General features: G+C 28.7%; 1 protein-coding gene across 3 annotated transcripts; it reads left to right on the top strand.

The window, feature by feature from the left end:
- The first annotated feature begins 3,358 nt into the window (after positions 1–3,358).
- Positions 3,359–22,303, top strand: LOC111028628 (matrix metalloproteinase-16). Of its 3 annotated transcripts, none has more exons than XM_022307355.1 (11): positions 3,359–3,816; positions 4,506–4,635; positions 6,310–6,417; positions 10,317–10,468; positions 11,259–11,412; positions 12,734–12,882; positions 12,976–13,165; positions 13,255–13,533; positions 15,229–15,410; positions 15,491–15,680; positions 17,184–17,432. In XM_022307355.1, exons 1-11 carry the CDS (start codon positions 3,712–3,714, stop codon positions 17,219–17,221), a joined length of 1,677 nt encoding a protein of 558 aa, XP_022163047.1. In that variant the 5' UTR covers positions 3,359–3,711; the 3' UTR covers positions 17,222–17,432. The 3 variants fall into 3 exon arrangements, with proteins under 3 accessions (XP_022163047.1, XP_022163049.1, XP_022163046.1); XM_022307357.1 differs by having other exon boundaries at positions 3,360–3,816; positions 17,004–17,432; XM_022307354.1 differs by lacking the exon at positions 17,184–17,432 and adding an exon at positions 21,106–22,303 and having other exon boundaries at positions 3,712–3,816.
- Positions 22,304–22,560: the final 257 nt, after the last annotated feature.

Here is a 22,560-nt window from a genome sequence, read left to right as displayed (position 1 = left end):
ACTGGCTTTTTTGAAATTTTGAATACACAAGTTATAACTTATAAGTAATTAAAAAGGTTATCGTACAAAATTTGATAACATTAGGTAGTTAATAATGCAATTTTGGTATAGGTTTCGTATGCAGTTATTGTATTTATAATTTAAGTTAGTTAACCGATAATATAAGTAGTATTTTTACAAACGATATACTTTCTATTTGTAATATATATAAATAACATATAAAGGTTTTATAATTACTCAAAAATAAGCAACGTACATTTAAATATTTGGTTTTTTCAACTATAGAAATCATTAAAATGTTTCTGAAAATGATGATGTTATTAAGTTGAGGCTTATTTAGATGGTTTACAATTTAATATTGAGAAAAATTTAACACAAAAATACCTTAAAAAAAAAATGTTAATTAAATGTTAACAATAATGATAATGCTTTAAAATAATTATGTTCTAATATTATTTTTTGGTGCTAAAATTATAATATACTCAGACAAAATAATATAATTATAATATTACATATTTTATTTTTTTTATTAAAGAAAAAATCTCGATAGCGTGACCATTGGCTTGTTTTTTTACATGTATTATAGTATAATATTAATTGTTAACTGTTTTTGCAATTTAACAGGTGCTCCTAGATTTGTTTTTTCTTATTATGAGTTATACAGTTTATTCTGGGTGAATTCTTTCTGTGACTAAATCATGAGCATAATTTATATCTTTAATTTTCTTTTTATCTATTCGTTTTTTATAATCATATTTATTAATTATTTGTATAATAATAATAATACAGTCTAATAAAAATATGGAATTTGTATTGATTATAACCTTTTAGAGTTATCAGTTACTAATCGATATTATTATTTATTGTTGGGTTTTATACCACCTTTTTTCTTAGGAATCGATTTATAAAAACAATTATAAATAGGTTAATTTTTTATATAGCTATAGGTAATTTTTTAATGCAATATATTAAGGCCATAGAATACGAAATGTGTTAACTCTACAGTTTTTCAAAAATTAAGAAGAACTTACTTATATTTAATAAATATTAAGACATTTGATGATAGAGCTAGGGAGGGAACTCAGGAGTTAAGAGGACATCAGTGGTTTTTAATTTTTTAAGAAATAGGAGAGGTAGGAATCGACTAGAAAATGTTAAATGAATTTAGGTACGTCACAACAGCCATGCAACTTGAATTCTGAACACCGATAGTCTCATGGCTTGTAATGTGTTGAAAGTATGAAAAGTCTTGTCCGAATTGTTGTATTTGGTGGTGTTTTTATGACTCCCTGGAAGATTTTAATTCTTAATTTTAATTTCATATTTAAAACATTAAAACCCATGCAATTAGCTCTGTGATTACCGACACAATGTCCTCATTACTCATATTCTGGAGACTCAAGAGGTTTATGATGGCAATCGGCTGCTTATCATCTTTGAAGTTTTGTAGTGCTTGTCAGTAGAATTTGTGGGTACAGTCAAAGGTTTGACGGTATAAGTATAGGCGGATAGCGTTTCTCTCATTAGGGTTTTCAACCTAACATATATGTACAGGAAAAAATTGATTTGGAAAATGTCTAAATGATTTTCGACCAGTTTCATCTCAACAATATACATACGAGTAGGTAAGTATAGCTAATTTTTGGAACGTGTTGATAATACTGTTTGCCAAAATTACAAGCTCCTGGTATGCGTCAGGGATCTCACTGGCTTAAGTTGAGTGGTGAACATTTGTGATAGCTGTACTGCTACTTTTGTTAAATGGATTTGTAGCTAAATTAAATATAATCAATACCTGGTGAATAGTTTAGAAAAGATCAACATAAGAAGCTAGTCAATACTACGATTGACAATAAGATTTATAGTGGTCTCTAGGAAAACAAATTTATTGGGACCTTATGACAGATTTTTGAATATAGTAGGAGGCGGTAGAATATTTAAGAAGGTATTTTGAAAATTGCTATAGTATACTTTACAGCATATAATATATGATATATAGGATGTCTATAGAATATATAACATATATAGGTATGTAACAAAATTTATACATAGATTATTATACAGATGTCTGACGTATAGTATATATCAGCAATTCTGAACGAAATGAAACAACAAATATAAAACCGATTTGACCCAAAAGTAAAACACTATTTTATCCATGGACAATTTTTAAAGTAGCAGACAATACTAGGTACTCGTGGGACCTAGACCAAAATCAAAGTTAATTTATCAAGAAAAGTTCTTTAGAATACCTTTCAAAAAGATAGAAGTACTTATCAATATGATATCGTAATGTATAATAATAAAATACTGTTATTATTATTTAGAACAATGATTAATGACATGGTTGTTCTATAATATGAATAGCAAAACAGTCTTTTGTGTCTGAAAGAAATGATTATTTATCAGTGTTTAAAAAATAGACGTCTCTAGAATAAACGAGCTAATTTCCACTAGACAGTCTATCATGACTAAGGTTTTAGTTTAACATTTTTATTTTCCTTTTAAACATTTAAACGACTCATGAATAATATACAAAAGGATATGAAGTATTGTTGACGTATAATCTAAACCATATCCTTAAATTGGTTGACAGAAATTCAGCACCCGGAAGCTAGACGACTCGAAATATATTCGGGAAAATTTCAAACCTGAAAATTAGTGTAGTTTAGTGATATTTTCAGTCACCTACTTATTTATTATTTTTAAAGGGTTAAAGTAGGTATTTCTCATAATACTATAACTCTACAAACAAAATATGTAGGTACATATTAGTTTTAATTCTTCTTCACATCACTTTCGTGTGTGTTGGGCTTAATTCTTTTTTTTTAAATGCTCATATTTTTAATTGCCACACAATTTTTTAAATTTTTTAAAATTTATGTATTGAGGTAAACTATCCGTACAAAAAATTGTACAATAAGAATATGTTATTTTGTTAAATTAAATAGGTACATAGCGTGGAAAGAAAGAAAAAAAAACATTGATGGAAGAAGCCACTCGTTTGTGACAATTCAAAATGAAAATATTTTTTTATACAAAACCAAAAGATTCCGTACACGCCGGTACACCATTCGTCGTGTCCAAACCTGCGTCTGACCTGCGTACTTGGGTATCCCGGCGAACAAAAAAATCATAACAAAATCTACACAGCAAATATTGTTCTAATTATAATCGTCGAGAGAGTGTCACGGGGAAAAATCACGGATAACGTGTAATATATAGGTTGGTAGGTACATATGTGTGGTATATAGGCAGGTACCAAAACCCAACCGCTCGCCCTCCCGCCCGTCCCGTCACAGCTTGTGCAAAACGCGTTTTGCCCGGTGGTGTGGGAGACCGATATAATAGGCGGCCGACAGCGTGAATCGGCTGCAGAGTCGTGACGAACCTCGCAGGCACTCGGGGATCGCCCGCCGTTTTCTTAGTTTTTTATTTAAAAAAAAAATTGTTTAGTCGACGCGAGTCCCACACGAAAACTAGCACGTAAACCGTGATTTTTTTTTCGTTCCCGAGATCGATCGTTTCGACGCTTGAAAATTTGTATTTCCTGTCGAATCGAGCGTAGAGGTTAACACGTGACAATTATATTTTATATTATCGATATCATATTCGAAATTTCGCGAAAATTCCAATAGCAGAGAAGTTCGCGAAAACGCACGAAACTGTATTTTTATAAAATAATTTAACGCCGCACCACGCACGACCATCATGGCGACCTGTAAATCTTGTATCGCGTTGATGAGCTCGCTGGTCCTGTTCTTATCTTGCGCCCTGCGATGTGCGGTCGCTGTTCAGACGGACGCACAAGCAATGGTTAGTATGATGATGTATATTATTACTATTATTATTATGTTTTTGTGCAAGTGCAAGAAAACCGTTAGGAATCTTCGTCGAAGATTTCTTCCAATCTTTTTCAAATTAAAAATAAATACTACGATAGTTCTAAAATGTATTTCAAAACAATCATAACAGTGCTTTTAAACTGTGTACACTAATTTTTTGATTAACATAAAATGCACCTATGTAAACAACAATAATCTAATTCCTACTCGTGTTGTGAGTAAAATAATTATTTTTAGTTATCAAAATAAACACTTAAGACTTTCAGTTTTAAAGTAAATTAATTTTTTTGTACTGTGTGTTTATCAACGCCGAATTAATTAAGTTTTGATGATGAAAACCTATCCAAAAACATGCCTTGTTGCAATATGAAATCGATTTTAATTTATTTAAAACATAAAGTGGCAAATTTATTTAGCTTAAAAATAATAATTTAGGCAAATTATGTTATTCAAATTTTAATTTTTTTCTATTCGTTCTATGCGGCTTTGTTTTATAATGATTTTATAAATATATAGGTACAATAAGTACAGACATTTTAAAGAACTCAAAACTTGTAGATGGGTAGATTTTTTTGTTATTAGGTACCTATTCAAAATGAAGATTTATAACTAATATAGTGGTGTTCGAATTTAAACTCAGTAGTGCAAATTATTTTACAGATGTATTTATCTCAATTTGGCTACTTGAGCCCTTCGATGAAAAATCCGAATTCAGGTCATATCATGTCTGAGGAAACAATGGCCCGGGCGTTAATGGAGTTTCAATCATTCGTTGGTCTAAATCTGACAGGTAAGTGCGTCATTTTACCTGACTCATCCGAATATCATTAAAGAAATCGTATCAATGTCACTGAACCTGAAAAGTGAATTTACGTTGCAGAATGATGGTTAGTGCGTTAAATATTGGCATACAGTATTTATATTTTTTTGAATAAATTTTTTTTTATGATGATATATAATATTATATGTCATACGTTAATGTAATACCTTATACATAAATATTGTTCATTAAAGAAACCGTTTGTAATAAATAATATAGTATACAATTACAAATGTAAATCGATGAGATGATTCAATGATTCATATCGCGATCCAAGGGCGTGAGCATAGAGATTAATGACCTTCCTTAACACGCCACTGTCATGGTGATTTAATCGTGCACCATAATACCTATGAATATATTTTTTCATTAGATATCCGTATGAACAAAAATATATAAGATGATTTTTTTCCGGTGGACCTTGGGCAAAAAAAAAACTCGGTCAAATAAACTTGCTCGGCAGGTTTTTACGCGAAACGCGTACATATTATTACTAGATATCTACATGCATATAGTTGGGATTTTATTCAATATTTTGATACTTTTGAGTCATGAATGTTTTCATGTTGAATTCCCAAATGCGTCACTAGTATTTAATTATTCCATACTTATGAGATATATAGTAGTTGAATGCCATAAAACAGTTACATTAATATTATATAATATTTGTATACAAGTGCTAACTTTTAAATATTGAATAACTAATAAAAATCAAAAGATGATGAAAATAAATTGCTTCAATATTACATTTCAAATCTAGAGTTAATCATAACGGACATATATTTGCGTTCAACGTTTTTGTATCCCGGAAAATCAATGATATAATATTCAAGTAAAACATAAATTTAAAATGTACACGTGGTATTTCATTTAAAGATATCTAATCAAGGGATCTACAGTCAGATTGATGATAATTTATTCGACTAATTTTATATTATTTGAAAAATAGTTCGAGCAATTTGATCCATAATATTATTAACAATCAGGCATATCCAATACATTTTCGACCATTAATTTGTTGAGCATTTTCTATATTCTACACATAATACTAAAAATTGTTATTCATTTAATTAATTTAGTCTTACTTATGACCCATATCTGTGGATTGAATCCGTTATTTATATCATTGGTTTAATACGTATTTATATATTATGTGAAGATAAAAAAGTTGAATTTTTAAGATGCTTCCAACCAAATAGTAGAAAATATGCCAAAAGTATTAATGCATTAATTTATCTTATGTAGAAGATCAGATCAAGTATTAAGCGGTGTTCATATAACTTCGCACATAACTGTAAAGTGAAAAATTAATATTGAAAACAAAAAAAAAAATTAACAAGAAAAGCTCTATTATAATATTTGCATATATTTTTGATGAAAATATATATAAATATTAATATATCATATTTTGAATTATTATTTAAAGTTCTTATATTTAAAAAAAAATTGTTATATAATATTCAACTGTAGCATAATATTTAAGGTTAAAATTATAAAATCAAACCTATTTAAAATCGTATTTATTTATATATGATCGATATTTCCTTATGTCGATTGTGTCCATAATATTTGAATATTAATTACAGGTTGACACATGAGTTTTTAGTTATTTATTAATCAATCACGTTGTTTTTATTTTTGAAGGTCACTTGGATGACGATACGCTACACTATATGAGTATGCCTAGATGTGGTGTCAGAGATAAAGTTGGATTTGCCACAGACTCTAGATCTAGGAGATACGCTCTACAAGGTAAATATAAAATTTAACACTAATTATAAGAGTCATAAGGACCCACGTTTAATTTAAAATACAATGAGTTCATTTTATCCTTAAATTATAATATTTAAACAATAATAGCTTTAAAGATAAATATACTATAATGTACTCTATTGTATGAGTGACACGGAAATTATTTTATATTCAACGCATGGAATGAATTTGTTATTTTGATCATATAAAATCATAATACAAATTACAGTTTTCCTATTAAATAAAAATGAGAATAACATTTCAAGTACAATGCTATAATGTACCGATGGATAAAAAAATGTTATTATTCATTGAAAATATATTAGTGAACTGCAAAGGTATAAAAATTCTAGCTCTATGTATATTATTTTACTAATAAAGTTAGTACTTCTGCGTAACATAATATTCCATCTACAATTTCAAAACTGTTGTTATAGCCTTGATTTTCTATTTTATAATTAAAATAAAATATAGTTTTCAAATTTAAATAAATTTGTTATGTGTTCATGTATTTAATATAATATTATTAAGTTGTTCAGTTGATTTGTATAATATGAGCAATATTTAAATATAAAAACCGTTGTACCAATTATTATATTTTCAACTATACAATTAATATTTTTATTCAATAAAAATTTGGTGTTTTTATTTAATTTAAAAACTAGCTAAATTAAAATTAGAAATATTTCTTATAATTTTGATACAAACAATAATTTCAATAATATTATATTATTTTAGTATTTTTATTATATTAAAGTAACTCATATTTTATTAACGTTAACCAAAAGTAAAAATTGGAATAAAAAATGAATGCCTTGTTCAAAACCAGTGTTCTCCGAGAAAAAAATCTAATAAAAACCATATATTTTATATGTATGGTTTTATTTTTATACTTGTATTTTGTACACAAAAACATAAACATAAAGTTGAAAATGGAAACAAAGTAGAGCATAAACAAATAGAAAAACAAAAATATCTTTTTATTTGGGACACCAGGTTAGGTGTTTTATATTGTCTTAAGCAATAGTTTAAACTGATATAAAATATATACGATAATATTTGAAATATAAATATACCCACTTATATTATATATATATATATGTATATTACTAAGGTAGGTATATAAAAATGAAATATATTTCAAGTTATTCTGAAATAACGAAACAATAACAATTACGATCGAGCACAAAATATACAGCTTCTGTATTCAACACGGTACTCGGTTTTTGTGCCAATAATGTTATTTTGCAACAGGTATTCTGCATGAGTTCCATCACAATATTATGCGTGTACCGTATCTATCTATTATTTTGACGTGAAATACACGATTGAAAATATTGTTTCGATGACATCACATATACAAATTTCCGCATATTTTTTTCTACAATAGAAAAATAAATAATTGCACTTAGTCATACACTGCTATAATACATGCCATTATACCTAAACGCGTTGTAATTGTTGTCGGTGGTAAAAAATGATCTCTCCCTCCACGAGTGCGCGCACGCAAACACACTCACACACACACACACACACACACACACACACACACACACGCACACACGCGAACACAAGAGTATTTCTTAAACGTTGTGGTCCATATATTATTGTTACCTACCTGTTCTTTTATAACGCGTAGGTACGCGTTAAATCTCTTTTACGCTATTTTGTCAAGTTCAATGCGACCAATTTTCCACTTGTCTTGTCGGTCCTGGACAAAGGACGCACACATTCATCATATTCTTTATATATATATATATATATGTATATATAAATATATACATATATACATACACGGACAGTGCCGGTAGATAACGCAATATTTATTTCTGTGCGTGTGTGTAAACCGTCCCTCAAATCTGGTAGTGACTTATTCAATGTGTACCTATGTTCTGGGTCATATTTCGCATGTAGGTACCTATATACCTATTAGAAACTTCTTATATAATACCCGCAGTTAAATAATAACTCAGACAATTGCAGTAGGTATAATAATATATAATATAACAATATTATTGAACAATAAAAAGAAAATAATATCTAATTTATTATGTTATTCGATCGAAATTGTATAAATTGTTGCCGAATATAATATTCTGTTTGGTATAGACCGCCTAATACGAGAATAAAGTCATTACATTAATTTATGTCGTGCGTATTCCGGACGAATGTGTGGGTACATAATAAGTTATCCAACTAAATTATACTCGCATAAGTGTCTTAATTAAAAATGCTCCAAATATCCCATAAGTATGACTGATATATTAACACAGTTGCCGTGTATGTGCACAGAAAGACGTATATAATATTATTATTATGTAAATTGTTTGTATGTACCTAGTATGGTTCTGTCGAAATTCGCCCTTTTGCACCAAATTACAAACTCGGATGTTTGAATATCCGGTCCGATCAAACATCATTATTGTCGAGTATCCTCTGGCCAAAACCGAAACAACAATAAAATAGTTGTTATGCATGCATGCCATTGTAACTTTCCTGGGCAATAATATCATTGTGTATTCTACGTTTACGACTAAAGTGACCCCGAATAACATTTTTGTTATATTAAATTAATTAATAAAAAAGGTAACACTAAAATATTTAGGTATTAAATGAATGCTAGGAGGTTTATTATTACGATTTTCGAAAAATGATTTGCCATTGTAAAAACTTTATTATAATATTTCGTATAAATGGAATTGTATTTAATAAAACAACGATATTCAGTGTTCATAATTTGAAATATAGGTGTTATTCTTTGACCTTTGTTTTTATATTTTGTGTGAGTTGTTAATTTTTTTCATTCTTTATAATGATAAAATAAAAAATAAAAATAATGGTATTTTTTTCTTAAATAATATGTATTATTTTGTTTATTTTCTGAATAGTACTGTGTTTATTGTCATAATATTAGAATAATACAATTATATATTAAAACAACAATGATTGTTGGTCGATGCTATATATTGTAGGTAGGTGGTAATTAACATAATATTATTCAGGTGATGACATATAAGCATAATATAAATAGGAAGTAGTGAAAACTTAATATTAAATTTGTATAACGATCAGTATAATAATATAGTATAGTTAATAGTATGTTTATTGCATTTAAGCAAATAATGTTAATATGGTACTAATACTTTATCAATTAAATAAGATTTCCGTTTAAGCTATAGCTTATTTGTAACGGCCTTCCTTAGACTAAATAAAAACGAAAATAAATAAATAAATAAAAAACAATACAATCGTTACATATTTCGTCATGAACGTCCATTGATATTATTTCCTATCGTCGTACACGTGCAATTATCGTGTAATGCCATGACCAATTGAATTTTGATTTTTGTATATAAGGCTGAAAAAATCATTTAAACAATATTAAACATTTTTACGCTTGTATGAGTAAATACATTGAAATGAAACTAATTCCCGTAAAAAATCCGACAGATTTGCCGTACTTATGTCCTACGCGTGTTTTATATTTCTCACTATGATGATAATAATAATAATAATAATAATAATAATAATAATAATAATAATAATAATAATAACAACAACAATAATAATAATAACAATAATATATTGTGTTGTTTTAAAAATGTTATATGCTGTTTATGTATAGAACAATATAAATAATGTAGAACTCGGAAACACCGGTAGGATCAAGGAAATGAGACAATATTATATTTGTCACACAAGAATTGTTGGTTATATAAGCTGTGCTCATAATAATTATGCATGTTTCGACCTAGCCGATTAATCTTTTCTAATTATTCGGTGCCGTGTGTCACACACCAACGTATTTATATTATATACACATTACACATGTGTAATATATTATTCAAAATACTTTGTATACCGTATATACATATATATTAATATATATATATTTATAGGTAGCCGGTGGAGGGTGAAAGACTTGACGTATAAAATATCCAAGTATCCTAAACTGCTGGGTAAGTCGGAAACGGACTCGGAAATCCGGAAAGCATTCGACGTATGGTCTGATGTTACACCGTTGACGTTTACTCACAAAAAATCCGGACAAGTAAGTTTGGAATAAATTATATGTACAGTATTAACTATTAATATACATCACTGTTTTGGAATGATTAATTTACGATACGAAATAATTTTGAATTATGCATTAGTTTTAAATTTCAAAAAAATAAATAAACCAATAATTATCGTACAGTGGAATACGGGTATCTCAAAGTTTCTGTATGTCTGTTTTTTTTTTTTTAGTCCCGATCATTCAGTATTGGACTTGTGTGTTCATTTATTTTGGAATGTCGAATTTACATAATACGTAAAATATCTCTGTATGTCGAAGTCATTATCCGGTACCTACCGCTAATTAAATTATGGTTTACTAACTGAAATGTGTGGCATATTAGATAAAGTATACAATGTTCTAATATCCTGCAGGTGATAAAGTATGAGGCTAATACAACTCTGTATTGCCGTAACAACTTTGATATCGAATTGGCGTTTAGCTTATTTTAGGTAGTTTTATTGACAGTACTTTTAGTAACAAACAAAAACTAAAATAAAAAAGACTTCCATAGAAAATAATGTGTACCTATTCAAAATAAAACGTATTCCTCAAACAGTTAACATAATTTTTATTTAAAATATTATTTATTTTTTGAAATACCTCTGTAACTCAAAGTTGCGTTTTGTCGAATTTTTTTTCGGTCCCTTATTGAGACTTTGAGGTACCGAAGTTTCACTGGATCGTATTTTAACTGTACTCGTAAAAAAAGTAGTCTTATTTTGGAAAGTATAATTTTTCAATTAAAATTGTTATTAAATATGGTTTTCAACACTATTAATAGGTACACATCGAAATCAGATTTGAAAAAGGAGAACATGGCGATGGTGATCCATTCGACGGACCTGGTGGAACTTTGGCACATGCTTTCTTTCCAGTTTACGGGGGTGATGCTCATTTCGATGACTCAGAAAAATGGTCAATAGGTTCATTCAAAGGTAAGATAACAATTTAAATACAATTATTTGAAGATTGTATTATTAAGATTGTCTTAAGTTATCTATAGTTATAGTTTTTAATTTCAATATTTAAGATTCTATTTAAACATCTAAATAAAAAAAAAAACTTTTTATTTCTAAAATATAATACAAGTGTATAATAAGCAATAAATAGTTGGACCCTCATCTTGTCAACTCGTTTTGATAATTCATACATAAGGAACTTGAAAAAAACCAAATCTTTTATGAGAACTTTCATTTGATATTAAACTAAAAATATAAATATGCAAGCATAATATTTATTTATTTATTTTAACATTTACCTAACTATTTTTTTTTGAACAGTTTGTATTGACTTTTCTATCTTTGTGATGTATTAAATAAATAGTTAGAATATAGAACTGACATTTTATTCAAATTTAAATTTATATTATATGACAATACTCATTTTTTCAAAATAACGATGCAGTGAAATTAGTGTATTAACATATATTTTTACAACTGTTAATTATTTAATTTCTGGTGCTGTACAGAATATTTAGGTTTTTGATTTTAAATTTATTTGATTTCGATTTTATAGGACATTGACCTCTAATTTAATTACTATATATTCACATTATTTTAAAATTATTAAAAATATTGTATAAACAACCCGTTCGTCAAATCCAATATCAAATCGACTAGTGAGGACAAGTTAAGTTACTGACGTATTATTAATTACTAAAATTAATTATTCCTAAAAGTGTTTTCGAAAAAAAAACAATATTGTAAAATAAATAGCTTTCTTCCCTTCACTTTGAATATAACTATTTTACTTTTAAAAATCACCTTTGAAAGCTTTCTGTTTTAACTAAAGATTTTGTAAAGTGATACAGCTTTTGAAACATTTTTAAAAGGATATTTTCAAAGTAAAAAAATGGTCTTAATTAAAAAAAAATAGATGAATGAAGATTTTTATAAAGTATTGACATTGAAATGTATAATAGAATACGTATAGTATCCTCAGTATAAAGTTGACAACCATTGTTGACAACACAGGTTGATCAAAAATGAAAATAATATTTCCTGTAACTAATGTAAACTAAACTATGAAAAAAAAATACCTATTTAGTCTTTTACACATATTTTCCCAAACACAAGTCATTACTACCTCATAATATCGATACTCACTTCTATTACTATACGTATTGTGTAACAATATTAATTATTGAAAAATTAATCAATTTTTTCGTATGCAAATATTGTTATTAAATTACCTACCAGATATAAGATACCCTTATACTGCAGATAGTGACGTTCTAGCGTACTTTATATTTTACAGGCACTAACTTGTTCCAAGTAGCAGCTCATGAATTCGGCCACTCATTAGGATTGTCTCACTCAGACGTCCGGTCCGCGTTAATGGCGCCATTTTATAGAGGTTATAATCCGTCATTTAATTTGGACAGCGACGACGTAGAAGCCATCCAGGTAGAGCACGAAAACAATATTACCCATCTTATACAGTTCTACACTGGACGATGCGATTAACAACACATGTTTTTTTGCCGTCCACTTTTCCAGGCTCTGTACGGCGCTAGCAGCTCGGGAGAAGGATCAGACAACGACGACGACAGCACTAGCCAGGGATCCGGTAAAAAGACAACAACGCAAGAACCGCCCGGCACAGAGGGCAGCGACGCTGAATTGTGCACGGACACTAAAGTGAACGCTTTGTTCAATTCGGCCGCCGGCGAAACTTTTGTGTTTAAAGGTGAGTCGGTCGTCGAGTGTTCCGCTATTTTTTGACGCGAATATTATTTTTTTTAAAACTATGACGAAACCGCTTTCTCCTCCGTACAGGCGATTACTACTGGAAGTTGACGGACGACGGACTCGCTCAAGGATTTCCCAAGTCCATCGCGGGCACGTGGTCCGGCCTGCCGGGAAACATAGACGCCGCGTTTACGTATAAAAACGGCAAAACTTACTTCTTCAAAGGCACAAAGTATTGGAAGTACACTGACACCACGATGGACGACGGATATCCAAAAGACATAGCCGACGGTTTTGCCGGTATCCCGGATAATGTTGACGCCGCTCTTGTTTGGAGCGGGAACGGAAAGATTTACTTTTTCAAAGGTTGGTTTTGTGCGACACGGAAAATGTTTAACATCATTTCGTTCACTTGCAGTCGTCTGCAGATACAAACGAATTTAATTACCAGTGACATATTTTTATCTACTAATAATACGATCTCACCTAATAGTATGTGTGTTTCATATTAACTAACCCGATAACGTTATTTTAACTAAGCAATAACGACAACGACTGAGTTTTTTAAAACTTGATATTTGACATTTCTTCTGTTGGACGGTAAGTAGTTACTAAACAAATATTTTATAACACAAAGAAAATAAGCACAAACAATATTGAGACATAATATACTTATACCATATACGTAATATACTTAAATAGCTACACATTGTTTTTCAATAAGACAATAGTCTTTTGCTTATATTTGATAACGTTAGCAACAAAAAATTAACAAACTTATATTCTTGTAATTATTTGTGTTGGTATGATTTTCTAGTACAATTAAAAACAAATATTGTAACTTAATTGATAATTTAACTTAATTTTTGTAAAATTATAGCAAAATGTTGGTATATTTATATAGGTATTTGTATATTATTATTGCTATCAACAACATTATTGTATTTAAACTGTTTGCCTTGAACGCTCATTGGACAAGTTTTCATGTACTCAGTGACAGAATTGTAAGCTGAGTAGTTAATATAAATCAATCATAAAATGTTTAGTTACATGAAATGGTTGTTCTAAAGTAAATAGTTAACAATCTACGTTAGTTTACTTTTTTGTTTCAAAATTATTTGTAACTTTCGTAATTTTAGATTACGAGTGAAGTGAGAAATGAATATTAGTTTAACAATGATTTTAATCATTCTGGTGTAAATTCATTAAATATTAATCGCAGGAACTTAAATTTTTCGTTTTTATACAAAATACAATTTTCAAAATGTGAGGATTTATTTAAAGCTATTTTCATACCGCAAAGCTATTCAATACCTTTTTAATTTTATAATATTTATAATTTGTGTCTAAACTACAAAATTAAGAAAATAATATAAATAATATGAATATAATATAACACAAACTATCCTTAGAAGTAAATGCTGATCTGCCAGTCTCCTTCGCTCACAATTGTTTTTTGTATGACTACAAAGTCTTATCAACATTTAAAAGATCAATTACAGTGACGTACTCAATGACCAGGTGTACTCAAAACCTACCATATAGCTGAGCGTGTTTCCTTGTCTTTTTCATTAACTTTTGTATTCAAATGAAAAGCTCACCTAATTTATTGTTGTTATTATAAAATCAATAGAAGTAAGGTACTATATTGTATAAATTTAATTTTTATAATTTTTGAATGAGAATTCAATTACTTTCATGAATTTTTATCTATTTTGTTTATCAACTTGCATTACTGTTTTACTCTTATAGTTTATTACTTTTGAGATAACTATATTTTAATGCAAGTATTTTTTTGAATTATGTTTTATTCTCACGCACTTCTCTGAGTTTAAAAACCAATCGATACTAAGTTCTGATTATGATTAATTGGAAGTGTAATAATTTGTACTTATTTTTCTTTATACTAAATGTTTGAAATCGGTCATAAATCAAAAAGTGAATAAAAAATTTTTTTTAAATATTAAAGGCTTGACAATACATTTAAAATACAAATAATAAAAAAAACCCACAGTATTTGTTATTTATATTATATAATATGATAAATATAAATTATTTTAGGCTCAAAGTTCTGGAAATTCGACCCGATGCAAAAGCCCCCTGTAAAGAGCACGTACCCGAAGCCCATCAGCAACTGGGATGGTATACCGGATAACATAGACGCGGTTTTGCATTACACCAATGGCTATACATATTTTTTCAAAGACGAGAACTATTACAGGTTCAACGACAGGACGTTTGCAGTCAGTTCAATAAAATTACTAATTTAATTATTTTTTTAAACTTCGACAAACATTATTAATCGTTCGTTTCGATTTTCCAGGTCGATACTGCAGATCCACCTTTCCCTCGCAATGCTGGCTATTGGTGGTTTGGCTGTAGGGCGGAAAATAAGGGACATCGGCAAGAAGTGACCGCAGCGCCCAGCATACTCAGACCAACGTGGATGGAAGTGAGACGGGATCACAAGGGCAATCAAAACACGGATGTCGGTGATCTGATATTGGACGCAGGTGAGAATTTTTTGTTTAACGCTATACGAAAAATGGGCTACAATGGCGTTAGGTATAATAATAGTAATTATTGCTGTCGGTGTGTTTCCTTTTCATTTTTATTTATTTACACCGAGTGTTTGATTGCCTGCAAAAGAAGCAAATAAAAACAAATTTTACCTATTCAAATCTGCTGTGTCTGTGCGAGCTTGGGATGTGCCTATGCGGAACATTCCGGATAATCGACTTTTTTAAATACACCTGTCGCTGTAATCAAACGCTCGGTGTCGAACGCACCGCTCCCGTTGCGATAATACCTTAACCGAACGATAAAAAATGCACTCGCATAAAGGTGCATCTTTGGCGTCGGGCTGGTGCGGTGGACCGTGTGCATTATATTATCCACACGAGTCTATTATCCACACGAGTCGCATCCACACATAAGTTATTCTAGTAAATTGTTTTGGATGCATGGCGATATTATTATGAATTTCAAAATGCTCCCGGTGTTTGATCAGGATAGTTGAACGCGTCAAATTTTATTGACCAATGGCAACTATTTTCACATTGTAAATATTGTTATAATGTCCCTTTTCATGGCACCGGAAATATTGTAATCATTAAATGTAATCGATTAATGTATTTGCGCACTTGGGTGACAGTCTTTTTTAAAATTTATTTCTGTGAACGGTTATTATTTATTTTACGGATTTGCTTATTTTTTTTTTTACGGATACTTGCGTATCCATTATTGTATGCTAGCTCAAATGCATGGTTTGGTGTTATAAAATGCAGTGTTGTGTTTTGTACAAAATTAAAGGTATACAATGTTTAAATGCACATGTATACATATATTTTCATTTTTATTATACAACCGTTTAAACTTGCTGGTGAACTTATAAATGGAATGTGACTAAATACTATAGTAATTCTATAGCGAAAGGTGCACGAATTCAATGGGTGTATATTATGTATTATATTAACACGTAAGATTGGATATTATTTTTGCTGCTACAACTAAAGGAACGCAAACAGCTGTAGTATCGGTTTTTTGTACAAATTTTACCAGCTGGGTTTTTCAGCGCATGACACTCGCGTTTCAATTGATTGCTATTTTGGTTTTTATTACTATATTATTATTTTGATATTGTGCGAATAATATTATTGTGTTGTAGCTATATACTATAATATTATGTAATTGACGTCCGTTTACTGCACGCGCTTTTAAAATTTATTTTTTAGTAAGCCTTTTTTAAAAAAGAAGTTTATACTTTTATTTGAACCTTAAACAATAATAATATTATACACTCATTATATCGTATATTATTATATTATTACATGTAGCTGTGTAAACAAGTTGTTCGGTACTGAACGATTCGCTCGCATTATGGATATCGGTATGCTGGTATGCTGGTTAGAAAAAGTATCTAAATATACCGCTTTGAACAAAAAAAAAAATGCAATTTTTTTTTAAAAATGACCACCAACAAATTTTAAACCACCGGTATTGGATTGTGTTAACAGAAGAAGATAGTGGCCACGCAGGTATTTTGAAAATGTGATACTGTGCGGGGGACCGCATCGATTTATTATATTGTTTGTTGAATGTTTTGGACACGGTGTAATACCTTACCTACACGTCAAGTGCCGAATACAACTACTGGACCTACCGAGTTATCGACCGACTGCAACGCCGCCGTGCCGGAGGCTTGTTTTTGTATACATCGGTATACCTATACAAATATGAAAAAACAAATAATTGTTATTAGGATTCAAAAGGCCCTTGTACTGCCTTTAGTATTTATTCCGAACTTTGAATGTACGAGTTCAGCGTTGGGTCGACTTTCTTAAAGAGACTGAATTTTACACATCGTTATATAATATTATATGTACCTATATTATATATATATATATATATAAATATATTTAAGCTGATGTCATTATGTATAGTTTTTATAGTAAATATTATTTTATTGTAATATACGTAGGTATAAAATTCCTACGTTTGTTTTGTTTGAAAATTAATATTATTCTCATTCCTTGTAGACATGATATTATTTTTTATTATTTTTTATTTTATTTTAATAATAATAATTATCTCGTGACACGCGAAACAATACTATGTTGCATTTATATATTTAGTACATATTGTTCAACTTTTACAGTTGAAATATTGTTTGAAAATATAGAAACTGTAACTGATTTAAGTGTATTTTATTCTAAAATCATATGTGTTTTTTGAACACGTTTGTATAGTTAAAAATCATTGAATTATTCGAAAGTCCTAAACTGAAGAAAACATTACAAAATACGTATTCATCAATTGTCTCGTCATTAAGTTTATTAGAAATGTAATTTTATTAAGTTAGTTATATTATTTGAAATATAGTAGTTGTTTCTTGTAAAATAGATTACAAATATGGGGATCAGTCTTTTAAATATTGTTTCTGTCGAACGATTGGTGGATACAAAAAAGTTGTCGTATATTTTATGGTTCTAAATTTAAAAAATCAGCAAAAGTTTTTTATAGAACAATATGCAAAAAAATTCATATCAGGAAATACAATTCGTTGTGTTAGTATTAAAAAATAAAAACTCGAAAGCAAGATAAACGACGATGCGTAGGAAAAAAGGCATGTGGCAATTTAATAGCTATGGTGGAGCGGAAAAAGATTCGAAGAACCGACGAAGACGAAGCTTAGCCGATTATACGTGTGGAGAGCCCTTTAAAAAATTGATGAAATTATAAACTATTATTCTTCTTCTTCTAAAAAAAAGTTACCAAGCAACAATTTCATATTCCAAGTACGAATATTATTTTATAAGTGTTATTACACGTTGCCTGATAAAGTATGGTGTATTTGTAAATTATGTAATCAAATCAAGTCTAAGGAATAAACTACCTACTACTAATATAATAAATTATTATATTATTCTACTACGCTTATTAAACAAATATTGATTATAGGATTTTAAAATTGTTTAATTTACTAAAGAAATAATAATAATAATAATTAGCCATGCCATAAAAAAATTACATGACCTAATAAACTGGAATAAATAACATAATATGATAAACTGTAATTTTAATATCATGCATTTTTTTGAGCTGATTTACATTATTGTTTTTTTTTTGTAGAAACATCATCTGATTACTCCAAATGTACATTTTAGTTAATTTTATTAGATACTTTTATTTTTATAAGTTTGAGAATTCATAATTCCAACAATTAGGAAATTGTGTTGTAAATTAGTATTTTTGTTTTAATTTATCGTGTCTTCACTTTTTAGTCAGAAAGCACATAATGTTGTAAATGTTTCATAACTTAAATTAATATCATAGCTAATGTATTTAAAAACAGGATAATTTTTCAAAAATATTTTAAAACCAAGGACTTAGTACTGACACTGAGGCCAGAGTTCGAGGATATTTGTTCACATATTTTTAATAATTCTAGAGATTTGACATTTTTACTGATTAGTGTTCTGTATATCAGTGACATTTACTCTAAACGTTTTGACTATTCCTGAAATCTACCGAGAAATAATTAAAATTACAAAAATAGATTTTTCTTTAAGTTGTTTTATTTGTCAAATGAAAATTGCATGATTTTTAATTTGTAAGATTAATTACACTTATTATTCTAGTTATCAGAAATGCCTGCAGGAATATTATGAACATTTTTTTTTGAAATAACGCATGTTCTTTGAATGGAAAATAATTATAATATTATACTTTGAATATAATATATACGAGTATGTATATGGTAATTAATCTTATGGAGTAAAATTGAAATGGATAGTTTAAAATATTTAAATGTTGCAATTCAATTCTAAGAAATGTAATATATTGTGTATTATATTATAATATATACCTCTATTATACTTATATCGTTGCTGATGATTTTATAAATTCGTTTAGTTTTTTTGTGTTGGTTGTCCCGTTATTTAGTGATTTGCTTTGAGATAAATACAAAGGAAGACCTTAGTAAATATGTAATATTCAATGCAATCTAAAAAGTAGTTCAAAATTAAAATAAAGAAACGTAGTTACTTGTTACAATAGCATTTCTGAAGCACCTGCTGCCGTGGAGACTCTTGACTTCGAGTCTGGTTTGAGATGTCATTTTTTGGTTTTTTTTTTGTAGGCTTATTCGTTTGACTTATTCATATGTACTTTGAACTATTTTTTTTCTGGCAATATCATGTAAGTTTTTTCAAAATGGTTTTTCACAGAATAATAACTTTATCTCTGTTGGGAAGTCAAACTGAAGTGACTAGACTGCAAATATACTAATAATTCTCTTTTATGACTAAAACGAATATGATATTGTTCCCTAAGAAGTGTATTTTTATTATAATGCTATCCTGTTTAGGCATACATATTTTGGGTGACTTATATGCCAATTTTACTACTCTTTAATCTTCTACCTGGTAATTAATCTTTTAAAAATAGTTTATGTACAATTTATATCTTTATAAATAATAACACTAAGTAACAGATGATGATGATGAAAAATAAAATATTAATATTAACAATTCAAACAAAGCTGGAAAAGTCCAGAGTTTTCATGAGTCCAAGAAGATAATTAAAATATTTTTATTGCTTTCTGTTACAACTCACAATCATTACAAATATTATAGTGGCTCACACTTTCAAATATTTATGTCTCAGTCTGCGGTGTGCACGTGAAGTACTACTAGTTCCACAATTGTTCATTTTTGAAACATGTGCTTCATAAATGGGCTCAAACAAGGTTTCCTGTAAAGATTGTATGAAGTTTTGAACTAAATATATAACATTAAACGTTCAGTTTTAAGTTTATAATTTCGTATAATGTCGAGTGTTATGCGTCATGAAAAACAAAAATCAAAATATATATTTGATCAAGATAATAAGGTTTTAAGTTTTTAACTGATTTTAATTTGAAACACAATCATTTTTATAACACCATTTTATACACCAAGCTAATAGACATAACTAATAAGCGTTTGATTTAACTATTAACATAATTTAAAAGAAAAAACCATATTTCAATTTACCGCATGGATTAAAATATATATAACATTTATGTAAATGCATATTTAATCTAAGTTAACCGTATTTGAATTTATAGTATAATTAATATTGTTGAATAAAAATATTTAGTAGGTAATTATTTATTTTAATGTCGAAAAAACGCAAACAGTTCGTTCCTGAACGGGAACTAACTCCACTAGGGGGCGCCTATCAACGCTACAATATCGTGGTTTTTCCAAACAGTAGCAATCAATAAGGTCAAGTGCCTTATTAAGGGATACATTCGATAGTGGTACATAGACAAGTGTCCCCGTAAAATAATTCAAGTGGCTGTCAATGTCCTTCTCATCCCGCACAAAAGGGATCATTAACTTTGTGTAATATTTTACAGATGAAAAATGCAAAAATTGTAATTTTTTTTTAAAGATAACTCTAGAATATTCAACGAGACGCAGCTGAGGTTTGCTAGAAGTAGTTCACCAAAACACACAGTCGCCGTCTTGTGTGTTATCTTGACCTCGTTGTGGTGGTGCATTTCCTGAACTTCCGGAACCAGATCCAGAGTTCCAGTGTTCCAGGCGTCAAAGATACTCAACTGTTCGCAATTATTCATAACTGTGATAAAAAAAGTAAACTACTTACCTTTACGTATGATTATTGTGCCTATAAAACGTTTCATATTTTTGTACGTTTTTATTTATATTTATACATTAATAATTTATTGAATAACCGTTTGATCCAGCCAATTTGTGTTAGCACATATTACACATGTTAAATTAATGTGTTGGTTCATACCTAATAACAAGTATAAATGTATAATACTGTAAAATACCTTATATGGACATTATGTCGTCCCTCAGTTTGTCATGATTTAATTAAACTGTTCATTAGTATAGTTACCATTCACCAATATACCTAAAAGTATTATTATTTTTATAATCATATTATTCAACGAAGTTTTTTTTGCATATTCCTACAACTAAGCATCAATCCTATATAGAATTTCTAGATGATGATATTTCAACAATATTTCAGGAGATTTTAAAAACAATCTACCAAACGATGATTCTATTTTAAAAATATTTCTAAAATATTTCAAAAATATTATCATCTCCCGAAATGCTGTGTAGGATGTATTAATTGTCTTTAAGCTTAATGAGGCCCAATGCCGTTTTTTCAAATTGTTCACAATTTTATAAAATTGAAAATTATATTTTACGTTTCAGTTGCCCCTAAATTTTAATACTTTTTCACTTATCTATTAGCCGATACCTATTTAGAGGAGGTGGGGTTGATAGGTGTATTTTATCGAAAAAACGACTTCACAGGAATTATTATCAGGCCTTGAAGAATTAACGGATTTTGATAACTATTTTTTTATCTGAAGAAGAAGACTTCCTACAGGCTGCATTGAACTCCTATTTTTATTTTATTTCAAACAATGGTACTATATAATTTGTAAAAAAAAAACTTAAAATTATTATTTTTGAAGACATATTAAAAAGTTTGAGATTAAAATATTGAAAATAGAGTTCAGCTTTAAAGTTAAAAAATGTTATCAAATTTGTTCGATTCTACAGAAGAAGATCAATATTCCCTTGAAGCGTATTTTTGTGGACAAAATTACATCAGCACCGGGTGCCTTAATGTTATAATATAATTATTGTTTCATCGACATTAAATTAATTAAGTCTTTTAATATTATAATATTATTATGTCATACATTTATATTATATTATTTTATATTGCATAAAAGCCAGTGGATTGATTGGTAACGTGTTTTATGACATATTAGCAAAATTAATTTGTACATGATATATTGAATTTGTTTGCCTAGATAAAATTAGTTACTGATTATACTTAAGTAATTTTAGATTCAAA

Source organism: Myzus persicae, unplaced genomic scaffold (genome assembly GCF_001856785.1).
Source record: "Myzus persicae strain clone G006 unplaced genomic scaffold, MPER_G0061.0, whole genome shotgun sequence".
In the NCBI taxonomy this organism is placed as follows: Eukaryota; Metazoa; Arthropoda; class Insecta; order Hemiptera; family Aphididae; genus Myzus; species Myzus persicae.
Note: the sequence above shows the minus strand (reverse complement) of the source record. Positions and strands in the feature narration are given on the sequence as shown.